Genomic DNA, 19,815 nt, shown 5'->3' on the forward strand with positions numbered 1-19,815 from the left:
TTATTGAAAAACCAAGAAGGGGAATTTAAATCAAGAAAGCAATAAAGTAGCAGAAGGATATTGTTGTAAATGATTTTCTCATTTACGATTATCAGAATCAAAATGGACAAAAAGACTTAAGGCGTGGTGCAAAGTGAGACAGAATTTGAACAGCGATTGTGTACTGATGATTAACATTGTAATTGCTAAAATGTATAAACTTTTGTTGAAATTGAAGCAGAGGAAGAACAAGTGCAAAACATATGATCTCAAAGAGAATTTGTGTAAAATGAAGAATCAGTCATACATGATGCCATAGAAGTATCTAGAATGTAGAAACGCATTTTGTATGTATGGTGGGAATGTGAAGAACATGAAGGGACATTTTATCGTGCTCTGTGGACATTTAAAAAGGCTTTAAAAATCTGTATCCAAATACACACTGTACTTTGATACAGAAGTTTTTAAAGATTGATATTCAATTGAATCCAGAACTTGTCCTTTTAGGACTAATGAATAAACAGTTGGGAAAAACCCATGGAAGATGATTTCAATATATGATTACTATGGAAAAATTATTATATGTACAAAGATGGAAAGATTTAACACTGCCAACTATAGAGGAATGATTTGTGAAATTAACAGATTTTGCTGAGATGGATAAACTAACTTCTTTGATTCGGGATAAGACGTTATGTACATTTATTGGTGACTGGAATCCTTTTATGGACATTTTGCATAAAAATTAAAACAAACTTGTGATTTAGGGTTTTGATGATTAGACAGGATACAATATAGAAAGAGGAGTATTATAATGTGATTTCAGAGAAAGAGAGGTTAAAATATATTTTTAAAGACTGCTGTGAAGAATATCAGAAGCCAAGCTTTGTTTTTGTTTTTTCTTTTCTATATTTCTCAAACTTTTTTCTTGCACTTTTTGTATTTTTTATTTCTTTTTTCTCTTTTCTTCTTTATTTGATGTTAGTTTGTATTAGTTTTTATTTTATATACATTGCCAGTCTCATCCAATGACTTGGTGTCTCTGTTTCTCAGTGAAAGGAGGCAGGTGTCCTGTTCATCTCATTCCGGCCTTCAGCTAGTGTAGGGGTGTCAAACTTGTGATCCATAGGACCTAGTGTTATCTATTCCTGGGCTTCTCTCTCCATCTCCGTTCCCCAAAGGCTGCTAAATAGAAAGCATCACTAGGACTCTAGGGAAAAAGTTTTCCTGTTTGTTTCAAACATAAGCAGCCATAAATCACCAGAGAATTTTCACAACTTGCTAGAAGTACAGATTTACCCATTCAGCCATGCCCTCTCACAGAAATAAATTGTCTTATAGTTTTTTGTTTTTTTTTAAAGCCATCAGAGGAAAGGAAAGGGCCCTAAATCAGAATCATGGCAAATTAGAAAAATAATAGGCTTATCATCTTTCAAGGGCAAATGGAATCATCAAATCATAAATCTTCAAGTAACAATATTACAAGTAAACCCAATTGTTAGCCGTCATAAGCTTCCATGGGAAAGCATTTGCACAGACTGATATTGCAGCAATTCCTGTGATTGCAACCAAAGATAGCAATAATTGCAGTTCTCTCTTTGGTGAGTCTAATGCCCTATTTTATGACAAGCTAATAAAAATATGAGTTTCATCTCTCCTCTCCAGATGCCCCACAGTTGTCATTACTCAAAAAAGTTCCATCAGAAACCAAATACCATCGTTTATGTTCTGATCTCTGTTCCACTGTTCTTCTCTAATGCTCTCCCCCATCCTCAGGGTCCACTATTTCACTGGCTTCCAAAAGTCCATAAAGACTCTTTACAAAAATATTTGGGGGTGAGGAAAGCCTAGCCTTCTCCCACTCCAAATACTTGGGTATACTGCATATATGTTACTCTTTTTTTTTACAAGTTTTTCTTCTCTTTTTAAAAACCTGATTATGCTTTTACTTCAATCTTTCTGGGATGTCATTTACTCAAACATTTGGGAATTGAGTGGCAAGGTAGTCACAGCAACTAAATATATTTTTATTTCCTGCAGTGTTCTCTTAAAAGTAGATAAAAGCTGTCTGGCTGGAGACACAAACGATATGAATATGAACTTTTATTTATGCAATAATATCTGAACAAACAATTGTATATTACAGTCTGTATTGTCATATAACTGTTAAATAATCTATTGATAACTTGTGTATGTGCTACTTATAGAGAATTGATCAAACTAAGAGTTGTTCTGAATGATAGTTATTCCAGATGTAGATTATCACATGCATGCCTTTTTTTTTTGTATGTATAAAAACATGAGCATGATTTTTCTCACTATTTCCTCTGTTTTTCTCTAACAGACCAGGGGCGCTTTATAGAGTGCATCAGATTAACTAATTCTTTGTATACATTAGAGAATGTGGAAGAGCCAGATCATTCCTGGTGATCAATTTCAAACTGTCAGCTCTATGCTGCCCATTGTTCAATCTGCCGAGCCATCTTGTCTCGGAATCCTTAGCTTGCTTGTCTCCATAGTCATCTAAAACAACCCCAAAATTTTAAAGAGTAACATTGCCTTAACATTTCCCAGCTAATGGTTTTTTTAAAAAATCCAAGCTGCTTCATGACTATTTTCACAGGCACTTTCAGCTTTAAATAGAAGCTGCACCAAAAATCATTAAGGACTATTCAGTTCCTTAAAGCAGAAACCTCATCAAACAGTGAAATTAAGTAATATTTTCCCCTGATTTGCAGAATACATTTGAATTTGGAATGCAGTATGTTGCACTGATTATGCACACGCTTTAAATAATGCTAAATAACCTAGTGGTTATATATTTTTAAACACACACATTAAAAAAATAAATAAAAGTGAATGTTCAATGCTTGGGATTTTGAAAGAAACTCGATTCAGCCTTTCATCATACTCTGATGAAAGACTGCATGTAGGAAATGGAAGAGATACTGTTAATTTGTATTTATGTACTATGAAATGACATGGTAGCAAGTGTGATAAGCATAAACATTCTTTCAAGGTCACCCAGATACAGATCAGTTGATTTTTCTATTTAAGACAAGCAAATGACAGTTCATCCGAGGCTGTCGATTGCTACAGTTCTTCTGAGACAAGCGTCCCTGTTCTGTGTGGAAAAACACTGGACTACACAGTTGCATCCTCCTATACCATAAAAAGCTTCTATAGTGAATCAGGAGATGAATGAGAATGCTGAATTAGCCCCAACCTTCTCCTTAAATGCTTCTGCTCTGGACCTCCACTTGCCAGGACCACACAAGATACTACATCACAACATTCAAGGAAGGATGGAGTTCAATTTCCTGAGAAACTAGGACCGGGTCAGGATATTCTTCCGATGCCCCTAATTCAAGCTCTTCTTCATGCCTGAGGTGAAGAGTGGCACAGAGTGTTTGATTCAATGAATGGCCTGTAAAAGATCAAAGGACCTCTAGGGATGGCCTAGTACTTCTCACCTGATTCTTAAAAAATAATGAGAAAGATAGTGGTGAGGATAAATTCGATTTCTTTGAATTTTAAGATTCCTCATGTGCACAGATACATTCTGGCAAAATTGAGACTTACTGTCCTTGGCCAACACAATTACTACCAAAGAACCGCCTTTCAAAATTTCCCTACAAACATGCCATGTGTAAACCTCTATATGCCTGCTAGCAACAAACAGCTTAAATAGATAAATGGTTAAATATTTCATAAACTGCAGTGAAAATTGGTGGTGGATAAAATGGCACCTACTTAGGCTCAAATATTGCTGAAGTTTCACAAAATAACCATCAACTATCCTCAGGGCAAAGGAAAAAAGGAAAATCTGTGTACTAAGCAGAAACCAACTTCTGAATTCTTTACTAATACCAGTCCCAAGTGAGACTTGGCTCCTTTTTATACATACCACTTGCATTCATAAAAAGGTGGCATCAATAATATACCACCATAAGAAGCAATATAACTAGTACATGTCCCGGGGCTATTTGCATGTGTGCTAGTTTTTGCATCACAATTCTTGCTTGCATTTGTACAGTACAATTCCAATTGAAACCATTCACTTGAAGCAGAAGCACACCTATGAAACCCCTACTGCTGGAGGCTGATTTGTACATTTCACAGGGTTTGCTGTATGCATGCATGTGTAAGGTCCTGAGTAATATATTAATGGTTAAAACAAATCCATGCAGCTTTTATGTTACTTATTTGTAGACATGGGCTTGCTTTGCTGATCTGGGGCTTGCTTAGCCTTAGGAAAAAGTTAGATATTCAGTGGCATATGCTTTCTGAACTGCACAAAAGAGGCTTAAAGCCGAATCTAGGAACCTGATAACCTGCTGATGTACTGCACTTCCTACAGTCCTTTATCACTGGCCACACTGACTGGAACTGACTGAATGTGAAGCTCTCAGGTATTTGGAGAGCAGGCTGATCATTCTGCAGCAAGCCTTTCCAGCCCAAGAGGCTCAGCCAAGGGACACACTTTCCTGAAGTTCAGCTAAAGTTCAGCTAAAGTTCTTCAGAAGACTCCATTCGTTTGTTAAAATGTTCTTTTCTGCTTCTCTTATTACCCTCCAATAAAGGTGTGATGTGATGGTACAATTTATAGCCGAGCAGGCTTGAAAGCTTTCTTGAAGCAATTTATTTTTCTGAAAATGAAAACCAAGGTAGATAAGTGAACAGGAAGGGGGGAAATAATTTGGAGGTGACTGACTGATGAGTTCAATCATGATTGTTAAAAGGTTACATACAGTAAAGGGTGTTCCTTAAAAAGTATTTATAGTGATTGTATAGCACCCCTGTAAATTGTAAAATATATTTTTGTTTTTGTCAAAACTCAATCAGGAATTTCTTTTGTGATCTTAATAACCTAACTATCTGTAAATGCAATATAGGATTTTTCTTGCAGCTTTTTTTTCTCCTCCCAGCTCTTATTTCCTGCCACTTAGAGCATTTCATTATAGTGGTTCTATAATTTGATGGCTGTTTGCTTAGTATAAACTCCCCAGAGTTCAATGATATTTACTTCCAAATAACGAAAAAGAAGAAAAAAGCCACGGTTATCTAGTTAACCCATGATGGCTATTCAACAGCTTTTCCTAACACTGCCTGCTTTCATGCTGAGTAAGAGAACCATGAGACAGACATAATGTATGTTTCGCACAGAGAGTCTTAAGCAGGCATTGAACAGAAACTTTGTGTATTTTGCCACAAAGAAGTCCATTTCTCAAGCAACAACGGAAAGAAGGGGATGGGATCTCACTTTTCAAAATGGCGGTAGAGGAAACAAAATCACTTCCATCTTCACTCACAGAAAGCACAAGTGATCTACTATCTCTCTCTCTCTCTCTCTCTCTCTCCCTCCCCCCCCCACCTTTCTCTCACACACATATCCTGCTATACTGCCAAAACTTGCTATACTACAAGGGAGGTATTTCTGGAAGAAATGAGGAAATGATGCAGATATGTAAGTGTATATACTGGGGACAGCAGTATTACCCAAGGGCTGCAAATCATTCTAGTTGCCCAGGTAAAACAAGCAGATCCCTGTACCTATTTTGAGCAACAGTGATTTATACAAAGATGCTGGAGGTGGAAAACACAACTTCTTGAGAAGTCCCTATTGCTGGAAAAGATGGAAGGAAAGAGAAAACTCCCAACAAGTTGAATAGACAATGGCAATGGGAGCATTGTTGAGAAATGTGAAGGACCAGATTAGGAACAAATCTTCCCGAACATCTTTATGGTCACTAAGAGTAACCACCATTTTGATGGTACACAAGTAATCAAACCAAATAAATCAAATAAAAAAATAAACCACAATGATTTTTTTTTTAAAAAAAAATCTTCCTGTTTACTTCAGTTTAGGTTTAAAAAGATATTTTAATTGCTCACCTTGTCTTTATATGGTCTGTCACTTGGAACGTACTCAGCTACCTATCTGTCTTATACTTGGCAACAGTATCTCAAGCTCCAAATCCTTATCTGATTGTTGCCAGAAGAAAATTTTTGCAACCCAGATGTCTAGATACATTTTAAAATTTTTTTTCTTCAAGGGACCTCATTCTTCCTGAATACCACCATTTTTGAAGCTGAGCCACCATAGCAGGTCTGATAAGAGAGGAGAATTGTAACACTGAAGGGTTTTTTGGGGGGCGTCTTAGCTCTCAAATGACATGGAGAGACTACAGTTATAAAGCTAAGGTCTTCAAATCTGGCAACTTTAAGACTATGCTGTCTGGGGAATTCTGGGAGTTGAAGTCCACAAGTCTTAAAAGTTGCCATGTTTGGAGACCCCTGAGCGAGAGTGAAAAGTCCTGCTGCTGCTTTCCCCTTTGTTCCAATCAAAGGAGAGAATCATTTATCCTCTGCCAGCAACTCTGTGCACAAAACAATTGTTTCTGTGTGACCTTCCTTCATGTGACCTTATAGGATACTAAACCTATATCAAAAGGAATTCAATGTGTGGAAAACAAGGAAGATCACAACTGAGGGAAGCTAAAGACCTTAAAAGAATCCCATTAAGCTTCCTCTTTTTTTTTGTCTGTGGATTCTTTTCACAGGGTATTCTATGGGCCTCCACCACACAGAGAGTAAGTTTGGCATTCTAAGCAGCTGCCCTCCAAATATCTTTCTCCCAGACATATTAACTATGCTCCCAGATAGAAGTTATAATCTAAAATATCTGGAAGATACCATATTGCAAAGGGGAAAAAATCAATTAACTACACATCAGATATCATCAGCCTTGATTTTACAACTTGACCAACTCTGTTCCTGTGTAACTCGGGCATATCAACAAATAATGTATAAATTACTTCAAACGTTCTCCCTTCAGAATAAGGGAGTGTAAAATTGGTGTTTCTTCCTCTTATTAATCCTCTTATTTACGTGCCAAAGTCCAAGCTGTGGCTCTGCCGCTGAAGAACTACTTAAATCACACAGAATTTCCTTCAGCTGTGAAGCTAGTTTGCCTTGGAAAATGTCAGTTGGCTGAATTTCTGTCAAGTAACAAGGGCAAGGCTACAACTGTTTCTGCCTGATATTTTAACTAACAGCCAATCCTGTTCATGTTTGCATAGATGTCAGTCCCAAGGGCCCCTGTGAACTTTCTCTCTGTAAATATGGGACAACAGCCCAACTCTCATTAGTTCAGATGTTCTGCTAGACTAACTCAGAACCACTTTTCCAAAGCCAAAAGCAACACTTGGTATTTCAATTATATAACAGAAGCTGCACTCCCAGATTTTCAAAACATAAGTTCAATTTCATTTCATTTCCATTTAATTAAGAGGAGGCAATTCCTCTCCAGTGATGCATTTAGCAATTTTCCTCTCATGAAATTACAATCCGATAATAATTTTGGAGGACTGTTACCCAAAACCTTTGGAAGTCTATATAATTTTTTCCCTTTAGGATTGACCAGTGTTCTTTTAAAAAAATACAATCCCTTTTCCCTCATAGTTATCCTCATTTTTGGGGACACCCAGTTATCAATGAATATTTAATATTTAATTAAATGCAATTCATAATAATACCACATCAGAGTTTTCCTTAGTGATTGTATAAGAAAAATCTAAAGTAGAGATGCTCATAAGTTTACAAAGGAAATCAAACGAGATGAGAAACTTGCTACAGAATATTAACCACAATGGCCAATAGAAAGCCAAATGTGGCACTAGCTGTTTGGGTCTTTGCTCTGTATAATCTTCATTTTTATTGAATTGCTTACATCATTTTTGTTTTTAATGTGTAATAAATGAGCCTAGTACAACAGTGTTCTTACTGAACATCCCATTTCAACTGAAAAGGAATATTTATTTATACAGTTTACATAGCTACCCACTTCACTCTCATGACTTTGGGCAGCAAACAATATATTAACACTGAATCACTTATAACAATTAAAAAACAACAAAACCATCCAAACAAAACAACGTGCCAAAAGTACTCTCAAAACATTCCATCTCGGAGACTTCCGGTTTTGCCAGGTTTCGGTGGCGGCGGGGTTTCGCGATCTTGCGCGATCCCTGTTGCGCTAGCCGTCTTGGTCCCTCCGATCCCAACGGGTCTGGAGGATAAGGCTGCCCCGTAGAGGCAGCCGAAGATAGGGGAGATCCGGACAGGGGTTTGGGGTTTTCGCAGACCCCCTCCCCACCCAGCATAACCCCCTTTTCTCAAGGCAGTGGAGCGGCGGTCAGTAATGGCCGCCACAAAGAAGCCGGCAGCTGGACAAGATTGTGCTGGAGGAAGAAGGAGAAAGTTTTGAAGCGAAAGTTTTTTGGCTGAACTGGGACTATAAGATGCATTTAATATCCTGAAAATCTTGATTTTTTGAAAGATACTTTGTTTCCAGAAGAGACTTATAAGCGGCGAGTGAAAGTGCTGAAAGAGAAAGTTTACTCTCCTTCCCTATGGAATTAACAAGTGGACATTGAAAAGCCTGCTATTTTATAGAAGGTAAAAATTTAAAGCTTTTTGTTACAAGTGGGAAGGGAGAGGACAAAAGAAAAATTTATACTAAGATTTTGTTGGAGGAGATGCCTGGAAGATTTTGAGATTGGAAGTTAATCGCAATAAGACTTTAAAATACAGATTGGGGTTTTTTTTCCCTTTCCAATTGATATTACCCCAGGAAGAAAAAGTGTGAAGGGAAGAACTTTGTGCTCTGTTTGGATTGTTTGATGACTTTGGGATTTTGGGGAATTGTTCCAAGCTTTGAATTATCTTGGTTGTTCTAAGAAGAAGAAGAAGAAAAAAAGAAGAAGAAAAGGTTTATAATGGCTTTATCTGTTGATGAACTGAGAGAGGAATATGGTAAAATAAAGAAAGAAGGCAAAGACGCTGTGAAAGAAATTTTTCGCTTTTTAGAAATGGTGCTTGCTACTTATCAGCAAACACAACAATTGATGGAGGAGGAGGAGGAGGAGGAGGAGGAAGAAGAAGAAGAAGAAGAAGAAGAAGAAGAAGAAGAAGAAGAAGAAGAAGAAGAAGAAGAAGAAGAAGCAGCCATCTTTAACGAATCTACAAAGTTGATTAAGAAAGGAAGGAGAAAGAGAGGAAGGAAAAAGGACATGACTTAAAAAAACATCCAAGAAAGAGAAAAATAAGATGCAAAATCAATATAATGTTAGAAAGCAAAAGAAAAGAGAAATACAACAGAGAGGGGAAGCTAAGGGGGGTAAAAAGACCAGATGGGATAAGATAGGAAGGAAGAAGGGGGGGAAAAGCCACAAAGGTATGAAACAAGATGTGAAAAAGAAATATTTTTTTAGGGATAAAGGGTAATGCATAACTTTGTTTCAAAAGGATTCTGCAAGGTACATAAGATAGTATTGTAGCATTTGTATTAGAAATAGAAAATTAGAATTTTATAAGACTTAAGTAAAGATTAAAACATTAAAAGTTTAATAATGATAGATTTTATGAACTTATTATTGTAGCATTTGTTTTTGAAATAGATAATTGGAATGTTATGAGATTTAATGTTTAATTATATATTTAATTACTTTATGGATTTATTATTTTCTTTCTCTTTTAAAAATTAGTAGGTAGAATGTACTAAGCAGAACCAGATAGGGAACTAGGTGTTACCTTAAATGTTAATTTGGGGGAGCGATGGAAAGGCATCATACTTCGATTAGTGATTTCAGGAGAAATCTTTTTTTTTCTACTATAGGGAATGAGATAAATGGATAATTGGAAAAGAATGGACAAAAGATACAAGTATAATGATTTAAATTAAGATGAAATAAATAAAATAGAATTAAGAAGAGTGGAAAGCGGGGAGAAGTTATAATGAAGATATAGAATGGTAAATAAGATAGGTAATGGTATATATGATGAGCATAAATTTAATTGAAGTCCATATGAAGAGAGGTAATCCGGGGCCAAGCTACTTTTTAAAAAAGAAGTTTTATGTTTTTGTGTATTGTGTGTGTATGTCCGTTTGAGATTTAATAAAACCTTGGAGGAAAGCTAGAGGAGAATAATTGCAAACAAGACAGAGGGAAATATGAATATGATGATTATAAAATGGATAAATATAGAAGAAATGTAACTGAATAAGAGCAAAGAGAAATAATGAGAAATCTGCTAAAAGATATTTAAGTGGAAATGGGATATATCAGAACTATATTGTATAAAACAATGTTTTATCTGCCTTGTAAAAATTTATAATGGAAAGAGGTTTAATGTCCTCAATGTTTAATGATGTTTTGTTTGTCTTTAAAAATTAATAAAATTTGCTTAAAAAAAACAAAAACATTCCATCTCCTTCAACCATGCAGGTCAAGTTCACCTAACATCCTGGTGTCAGCACTGTTGGGAAGAGCCATTTTTAAAGACTTTCCAAAAACCTAACAAGGTCAGGGCTATTAGCATCTCAGGAGAAATGCTGTGCCAGAGGGCAAGTGCTATGACATGGAAGATACATTACATGACACTGATCATTAGAAGGACCCTGTTGCATCAATGGATCTCGTGGCATGACAGAGCAGAGACAATTGGAGGTAGGTTGTCCCACAGATAATTTGGCCTTTTGCCATGTAGGGCTATATTAGTGTTCACTGGCACTTTGAATTGTACCCAGAAGCCCTCTGGAAGCCATTGCAGCTCATAAAACAGTGGGATTACATGGATGCCTCACTTTTCATGTGAAGCATATCTTAGACTTCAATCTAATAAGGAGGAGGTGATCAGCTTATTTATATCATTTCTATGAGAAGAGAAAATTGTACAATCTAAATCTATCTTTTATTTTATTGTACGTGGAAAAACATCTGTTTTCTAAAGATTTGGATTGCAAATGCATATTTTAAAAAGTCAAACTGTGAAATATTATACATACCCTTTCTGTAAAAAATTGTGTTTACTGCATACAAAATGTCTGGCAAAACAAAATGAAATCCTGATGAAAACTTAAAATGGATTATTTATTTTTGAAAACTAGCTAGTTGGTCTGAATGTCTCTTCTTTTTAAAAAATTGTTGGTAGAGAGATGGTGGATATGTTGATATGCTGTGTTCTGCTTGATTGGTGTTTCTAATATCTTCTCTCTGTTTTGTGGCTCTTTTTCTGTCTTGATTGGTTGGCAACATTGTGTTCCTTTATTTATTCCTTTATTTATTTATATGTTGCCAGCCAATCAAGACACAAAAAGAGCCACAAAACAGACAGAAGATATTAGAAAAACCAATCAAGCAGAACCAATCAGCAAACTCCAAGACCAATAAACACAGACCAAGACTCCCAACCAATCAGGATGAAGAAAAAACCATTCTGGCACACCAGTAGGCTGCCCCAAATTTAAAACTGAAACAACTGTGATAGTCTGACTCACAGACGAACACAATACAGAAGCCTGATGATGGCAGATGAGATTCTGCTGAAACGTTGCTACAACTTTAAAAGCACAACTACAATGACGTGGGAAAATACCCGAACAAAGCTGAATACCATACATGTAAGTACCCGCGAAAACTTAAGAAAACAAATATATATATGTGTGTGTGTGTGTGTGTGTGTGTGTTTCTACCAGTTCGCACCTATTCACTAGAACCAGTTGTTAACATTCTAAGTAGTTCGGAGAACCGGTTGTTAGAAGAAATTACTGGCCTAATCCTGTAAGGAAGGCAGGAAGGAAACATTCTGGTGTTGCTTACAGAAGCTGCTTCTCCATTAACTCTTATTACATTCTTGGCAGAACTAGAATTCCTGTCTCTGGAACTTTTCTGGAGTTTTTTTCCCCTCCTTTGCTGGTACTTTGCTTGTGTGGAGTGACCATTCAAAGTTAAAATGGCACTGAAAAAGTGACTTATGACTATTTTTCACACTTACGACTGTTGCAGCATCCCTACAGTCATGAGAGGCCAGGCGAGGAGAAGCGTGCCTCAATGTGAGTGATATTGAGTTGGCCGCGCCCAGCCAATAACATGACCACCAAGCCATGCCCACCAACTAAGCCATGCCCACAGAACTGCTTGCTAAAAAATTTGAATTCCACCCCAGTGATATATATATCACTGCCCTAGCAGCCATCAAAAACATTTAGTTACTTTAAAATGTATTATAATTTATTACAAGTATTTCTATACCTCCCAGTTTAAATAACTCCTAGAAGTTAACAAAAATAAAAACCAAATACATAAATTTTCTTATAGAAATTATTTTATTTTATAGAAATGATATAAATATACTGATCACCTCCTCCTTATTAGATTGAAATCTAAGATATATTTCACATAAAAAGTGGTATCTGTGTAATTTTTCTGCTTCATGAGCTGCAATGAGGTGCCAGCAAGAGGGCTTCTGGGTACAATTTGAAGTGCCGGTGATTACTTACATAGCCCTACATGGCTTGTCTAATCCAAGGTCTTACACAATAGTCAATATCCAAAAGCCAATAGAATTATTTTGTGAGAGCCTGTTTGGTGTATCAGTCAAAGCCCTAGGCTAAAACTGAGAGACCAGGAATTCTAGTCCTCCCTTAGGCACAAGCCAGCTGGGTAACCTTGGGATAGTTACTGTGTCTTAGCCCAGGAAGGAGGTAATGGTAAAGAAAACTGCAAAGATTTATCCAGGCAGTCTCTGTGAATCAGACGCTATCTTATACAAGACTGATATAAAGGATGCCATGCTTATCTCTGCAGTCCTGCTCCATGGCATAGGAACCTCTGCTGCTGGCCCATGCCCTTAAGATTTCTCTTAAGAATGGCATCTCATCATTCCCTCTCTGGGCGGCACCTGCCAGGAGGAGATGATTCTGAGTCAAGACATGGGTAGCTTTACTTTCTGACTTGGATTCAGAAGGCTATTGGTTAACCAAGGAGAATACCAGTTTTCGAACCTGGTGCTCTCCAAAGTTGCTACGAATAAAAATTCTAAAATGAAACAGAGGGTAACATAAAATAAAAAGACAAAGACAAACAAGGAAAGGAAATAAACAACCAAAGAAAGACAAATTGGGGTGGGAGAGAATGCATGCAAGGTTGAAATTCTCCCTAGATAAACTCCAGAATGGCAAGCCACCAGATGCTGCAACTTGTAGGTTATTTCCTACAGGTGTGTCCTCTCTCTGGTATTTGGGACTTAGTCAGGGGTGCAATTCAACTGGTGTAACAACTGGTTCGATGAGCGAGCACGCGCCAAACGTGTGGTCCACGTGCATGCTCCACGTTTAAAAAAACTAATACTTACCTTCAAGTAGAAGAAAACAGCTGAAGCGCGGCAAACTGCTCTGCCATGTGAATCAGCTGTGCTCTAACAAAAAACAAAGCATAGGAAAGAGCAAGGGTGGGCGGGTGGGGCCCACATGCTCATCACAGTGAACTGGTTTGGAGCCAGCTGATCATCGGAACAAGACGTTCACCTGAACCAGTCTGAACCAGGAGAATCCCACCTCTGGACTTAGTTATGATTTGTAGTCCTTTTCATTTATTACTCAAACTGCATCTTTCATAATGTGAGTCTTAATTGGCTCTCCTCCCAAGAAATAACATTAAATTCCTTCAGGCATTTTTGTCCTGATGTAGCCCTTTGCAGGAGAGGCTGTCTGTGTACAATTATATGTGACTGCCTTCCATATTAGCTGGAAATATCTTCAAGTTTTTGACAATTAGTGTGAAGGAATTAACCTGAGGTGTCCCCTGACAAACACTCCCATTTTAATAAGAACTAAAAATCTTACATGGTTTATTTTACTTTGGCATATTTCAATATTTACAATAATTTCTGTTTTGTTCAGACAATTAACTTGTACTGATTATACTGCACTGTTCTTATTCTCATTATTCAGTTCAAATTTCCCTTTCCTCTGCTGCATGAAATAAGAGATATGACGGGAAAATATTTTTTAGATTTCTTGAAGTTATGGTTAAAACAAAATCACAACTGCCGTATATGTTCTTATCAGATGTAATTACATCTAATGAGCCTCTATATCTTTTGAATTCATTCACCTGATCCAAGCATTTACACTGTTTTGTTGTAGTTATGGAGTGATGCAAAACCTGTAGAACTCCTAGTCTGCAATAACAGCATTATTGTGCAAACTCAGAGTTGATTGGACAACAAAATTACACAATTATGTGGTGACACAAAGTTCTAACCTTCTCCTCAGCATTTAAGTTGCATATTATTCAGCCTTTCAATTTCACAAGACACAATTTGAAATTGTTCTTTATCAAATGATACCTTATCATGAAGCGAAAGATTTGTTCTCTCAATATGAATCATAAGCCAATTCTATTGTACAAACTTATAGCACTAAAATCTGTTTCAGGTTCCTCTATGTGTATAGAACTTTCTAAGCAACATTTTGCTTAGTAGTTTTCAGCGCTGAGAGATTCTGCAAGGCTGGTTTAACTTTGTAAGGGTGTATTTTCAAAGCAAAAAAACAGAATTAGCAAATTTCTCCATTATCTTTTTCCAAAGTTCCCCCAAGATGTTTCTAGATATAGTAATAGCAATTAGCACTTACACTTATATACCAGCCCATAGTGCTGATATACAACACTCTCTGAGTGGTTTACAGTGTCAGCATATTGCCCCAACAATCTGGATCCTCATTTTACCAATCACAAAAGGATGGAAGGCTGAGTCCATCATGACCTGTCAAGACCAAACTCTTGGTGATGGACAGAGTTAGCTTACAATACTGCATTCTAACCACTGTGCCACCAGGCACATATGAGATTTACCTTGAAATCCTATGTTCACAGAAATGGGCATGGATTCCAATTAGCATCTTTCATGCAGAACATAAACCTGTGGCCATTTCATGCCAACTTAAAGATTCCCCAAAAGAAGTTAACAAGAAAAGTCTATTTTTTTCAACTTTCATATCTTTTATTCAGACAAGCAAGTGAAGAAAAAGAAGAACAGAGAGAAAATATTCTCATTCCTAAAGATGAAGTATCCCGTGTTTGTATTTCACATACGGGTTAGGAAATAAGAAACAAATATTGCCCTTTGGTTACGTAATGAAAAACAGAAACAATTATTTTTGTCTCTGCTATTGTACAAGCTCAATTTCTTCACATATAATCATAATTAAAAATAATAGCTCTGTAGTACCAATTTTAGGGATGTGGTGGCTCAGTGGCTAAGATGCTGAGCTTGTCGATCAGAAAGGTCGGCAGTTCGAATCCCTAGCACCACGTAATGGAGTGAGCTCCCATTACTTGTCCCAGCTTCTTCCACCCTAGCAGTTCGAAAGCATGTAAAAATGCAAGTAAAGATAGGGACCGCTTTGGTGGGAAGGTAACAGCATTCTGTGCGCCTTTGGTGTTTAGTCATGCCAGCCACATGACCATGGAGATGCCTTTGGACAGGACTGGCTCTTCGGCTTTGTAATGGAGATGAGCACCGCCCCCTAGAGCTGAAACTACTAGCACGTATGTGCAAGAAGAACCTTTACCTTTGCCTAATACCAATTTTGCACTGGGAAGGGTAAAAAAGGCATCACAGCAAATGCTTTTAAAGATGCAAACAGCATGCTTTTAAAGGCAGCTTTTTATAAGAACATCCCATGGGAATGGAGGCTTAAAAAAGACTTGTGAAACAATACCAGGATTTTCCCCAAAGTTGTGACTTTTGTTAACCTTTGAAAGTTTGCTTCACACTCTGTGAAAAAGGTGTTAGCTAGATACCATGAATATATTCTCACTCTATACATAGATCACGTTGACTTTCCACAGCTGTTTTTTCAGTGGCTCCAAGCAAAAATTAGGAGCCACAATGTGATGAGAAAGTGATTTTCAATCTTCATGTGAACATTTGCATTGTGGAAAAGAGATTCTTTGGTGAAACAACCTAAAAATCAGACATATTTTTAAATTGAACCTGAGATGGTTCAAATTTAACTGAATTAGAATTAAATAAAATGAACTAAATATTGATAAAATAATTATTTTAGAATTTTACCCTATATCCCCATAAAGTAGAGCTTGCAAACAGAAGGAAAATGGTTGTTTTTATTTAGCTTAGTGGAACAGCTATCGTGCCTCATAATTTGGCAAGAGGAAAGTCAGAATGCAATTCTCCTCAAGGCAAGGGTGAATTGGTCACTGATAAATAATCAAAGGCGGAGTGAAGCAGGAGAAAACGCCTCACATAGATACATAGATCACGTTGCCTCACAACAAAAGAGATGTGACACCAATTAGTGTTTGATTACATTCACACCTCAAAATTGTTGCATAGAATTGAAAGTTTTGAAACCTCAAAGATCTTTGGTAGATAAATGGCTTGTTTGTTTTTTGAAGAATGTGTGAAACATTTTTATCTTTTTCATACAACTGTCTTTGGAAAGGAAATTGAAATGATGCTGTTTCTTTACCAAGGATGTTGGTTGACGACTGCTTCTCACTCTCATCTCACAGCAGACATTAAAACTAGATTTCACTCTGGGATTTCTTCATATGCCAATAAAAAGAAAAGAATCATTTGATTTCTCTGTAGTCCAAGAAGAACAGCGTTTTTTAAAATGGAAATAGATTTATAAAGTGTAGAGGATCACTCAAAAGTTCACCAGAAAGGAAAGCACTTCTAGACAATAATGGAAGCGAAAAACAGGACAGAGAGAATTGAAGATAATAAAAAGCGAAATGAAATTCAATATTCTCATTTAGCTCTAAGTATGAGCCAAAAGATGACTCTTGATTAAATAAATATTGTAAATATTATGAAGTTATGCCACTTATATTATGCATCAAACAAAATGGCAAACAGTAAAGATTATACTTCCATGTGTGTGAATATGTCTACATCAGAGTCTTCAAACTTGGCAGCTTTAAGATTTGTGGACTTCAACTCCCAGAATTCCTCTTCCAGTCATGTTAGCTCAGGAATTCTGGGAGTTGAAGTCCACAAGTCTTAAACTTGCCAAGTTTGAAGACCCTTGGTCTACATGGATAAGTAGCATTCATTTGAACACGTATTGCTAAGGCATTGAAAGTTTGCTCCACACCTAATTTGGTTGGGAAATCTGCCGAAAAGTGATTTTCTGATAAAATGGATCTTTTCTTTAACCCACACTTATTAACATATGGATAAGTAATGAGCCAAAAAACCCAGAGATGGGGGTTTATTATCCATTTCCTAGGTAAACAGCAACTCGAATGGTCTCTTAATCCACTGCAATGGTTCTTTCATTTGGTCTTTCCAGGCACTTTCCAGGCATTTACTTTGGTGTGAATAGCGGTAGCGGTTTTCAAGAGATTTCCCTTGGTATTCAATCTTCTTCCCTGTTTTATGGCTTGGGCAAGAAGATAGGTGGAATGCTGGAGGGAAGAGTAGAGGTAAACTACTGTCTCCACCCATTTTGTTGGAAGTAATACATTGATACAGACCTTTGTCCATTTTTGCACTTAGTCAACAAGCAAAATCCTTATTGCTAACTCTGTAGGTCCATCTCTGTGCCATATCACTGGGATCTAGGTAGTGTAAGCTATAGATCTCAAGTGTAAAGGACCACCTTTTAAATTAAGACTGATAAGATCTTACAGCTGCTTGTTATTCAATGTGAATTGCAAATTATTTTTGTAACAATCGTAACAATCTATCCTATTGATGTTATAGAGTCAGAGAAAAGGAACAGAATGGAAACTAACATTAATTTTTCCACTGGAAATTAACCAGAGTAAGAAAGGAAGTGTTGATTGCTTATAGACAACACAGAAATGGAAGCATCTGCAAATTTTTTGGGGAAAAAACATAAATAATTCACAGAAGCCAAATGCTATACTGAGAATTATATATTAAAAGGAGTTCCAACAAATAGCAAGATAACATTTTGCTTATGCACTCCATTGTTCTTTCCTTGAGTTGCAATAAAATCAGTTGCAGATAATCATGAATTGCCAAAATACAGTGCTTTTTACCTTGGATTACATAAAAAGACTGGGAAATTCTGGGTAATTAAGTATTTGGACCAAGAACAACAAATATGGGTTTGTTTGTTTTTTTGCTTTGGGGGGATTATTATTTTAACCAGGGTGCAAGGGTTGTATGTGGTAGTGGTTGTGGGTTTAATCTTCATATATTGCCCAGAATCACTTAGCTCTATAAATTATTTAAATAAACAAACCCAATAGGTTCTTTTGTCCTTATGTGATGGTGTGTTCTTTTTTCCCAGCCACTTGGAATGTGACATAACTCATAATTGATCAATTTAACATCATTAACTTGAAAATGCTTGATTGAGTTTAATTAAAAAGATAATTCCTTCTGTAATTGTTTTTCTGATAAGACTGGTCTATCAGGGCAACCTGGTCTACCCAAATATGGGACAGAACATACTGCTTTCACCTTTCAGCCCCAATTCAGGAGCCTTCGCAGACAGTCGCTTCCACGACAACTATTTTGTGTTAAATAAAGGGAGACTAATCTAGCTATTTGAAGCTTTTTAGCTCTCATTAGCTAGCCATACCCTTCGGGGGGAGGGGTGTTGTTCTTCTGTATTTAGTTATTTTTGCTTTCTGTTATGCACCATTTTTGTAGGGCCACAGTTGGCTTGAGGCTCTGCACTCATGTGCATTTCTGCTCTTAGAAGAAACTAGGTTCATAAATAGAATCCCCTCCCAATCCCAATCTTTCTCATCTCCTGCTATAGCTCTCATGTGCTCCTCGGACCATCAAGAATGTTGGGAAAAAGTGGAAAATCCATACACATAAAATTCTATTTATTCACATTACAGTCCAAATGAAAATATTGCTCTTATTTATCAGGAAATCAAAGAAATCAATCTCATCTTTTCAGGTTTCATTCTAGACTTAACCTCTTGAGCAATCATCTATCTATCTATCTATCTATCTATCTATCTATCTATCTATCTATCTATCTATCTATCTATCTATCTCTATCTATCTATCTATCTATCTATCTATCTATCTATCTATCTATCTATCTATCTATCTATCTATCTATCTATCCTTTAGATCAGGGATCCCCAACCTTTTCGACGCCGCGGCCCGGTTCCGGCGTCAGCTGGGCGCCGCGCCCGGTTCGGCGTCAGCTGGCGCCGCCATCTTTTTGACGAAAAATCACTTCCGGTGACGTCACGGAAGTTATTTTCGTCAAAAATGGCGGCGCCAGCGCTCGGTGAGCTTTTTCAGGTAGAAATGGCTTTCACCCGGAAAAGCTCACCGAGCGCTGGCGCCGCCATCTTTTTGATGAAAAATTGCTTTTTTTACCAAAAAAAGATGGCGGCGCCCAGCAACCAGCGGCCCGGTAAGGCTTGTTCCGCGGCCCGGTACCGGTCTGCGGACCGGCGGTTGGGGACCCCTGCTTTAGATAATCCACAAATTCATACAAAATCATAAGAATTTGTTATAAGGGTTATATTTATTGAAAGTTTCTTCTGAGAGTACTTTGTGCCAGCAAAACATGTAATGGTGGTTTTTAGATCATTATTAACCTATCTATTCCTGTCTGAAAGAGCATATCATTTTATTGCCTTTAAACATTCAACTCTAGTTATATTATATAATGATTTATTACATAACAAAGCCAAAATTGGCATAACAGGGGGAAAAATGAGGCCATGTACAGTTTCAGGAATTGATATAATACCCATGCAGCAAACCACGCTTACCTTGTCTAACAGCTAAAGTTGTGGTGTAGACCAAAAATAGGAGAATGTAGTTCAGAAAGCTCTGAAAGACAGGCGTGTTGGCATGAAAATCATCTGACAAATACTTGCTGGTTAGACTAATACCACAGATCAGCAGGGATAAGACTTGCCCCAGAGCTACAGATAACAGGAGCTCCCTAAAAGAAACAAGACAGAGAAACCATCTTGTTAGAATAGCCAAAGATTCATTGGTAGAATGATT

At 37.1% G+C, this 19,815-nt stretch overlaps 1 protein-coding gene across 1 annotated transcript in view; it reads right to left on the reverse strand.

Moving 5' to 3' along the window:
- Positions 1–19,815, reverse strand: part of SLC35F1 (solute carrier family 35 member F1) — a 237,348-nt gene that overhangs the window by 95,028 nt on the left and 122,505 nt on the right. The window contains exon 2 of the mRNA XM_026666013.2: positions 19,575–19,750. Coding sequence (XP_026521798.2) covers positions 19,575–19,750 — 176 coding nt within the window. The remainder of the gene's footprint in view (positions 1–19,574; positions 19,751–19,815) is intronic.

Source organism: Notechis scutatus, chromosome 1, assembly GCF_049901735.1.
Source record: "Notechis scutatus isolate UNSWTSFEM ecotype Mainland chromosome 1, rNotScu1.2, whole genome shotgun sequence".
NCBI lineage: Eukaryota > Metazoa > Chordata > Lepidosauria > Squamata > Elapidae > Notechis > Notechis scutatus.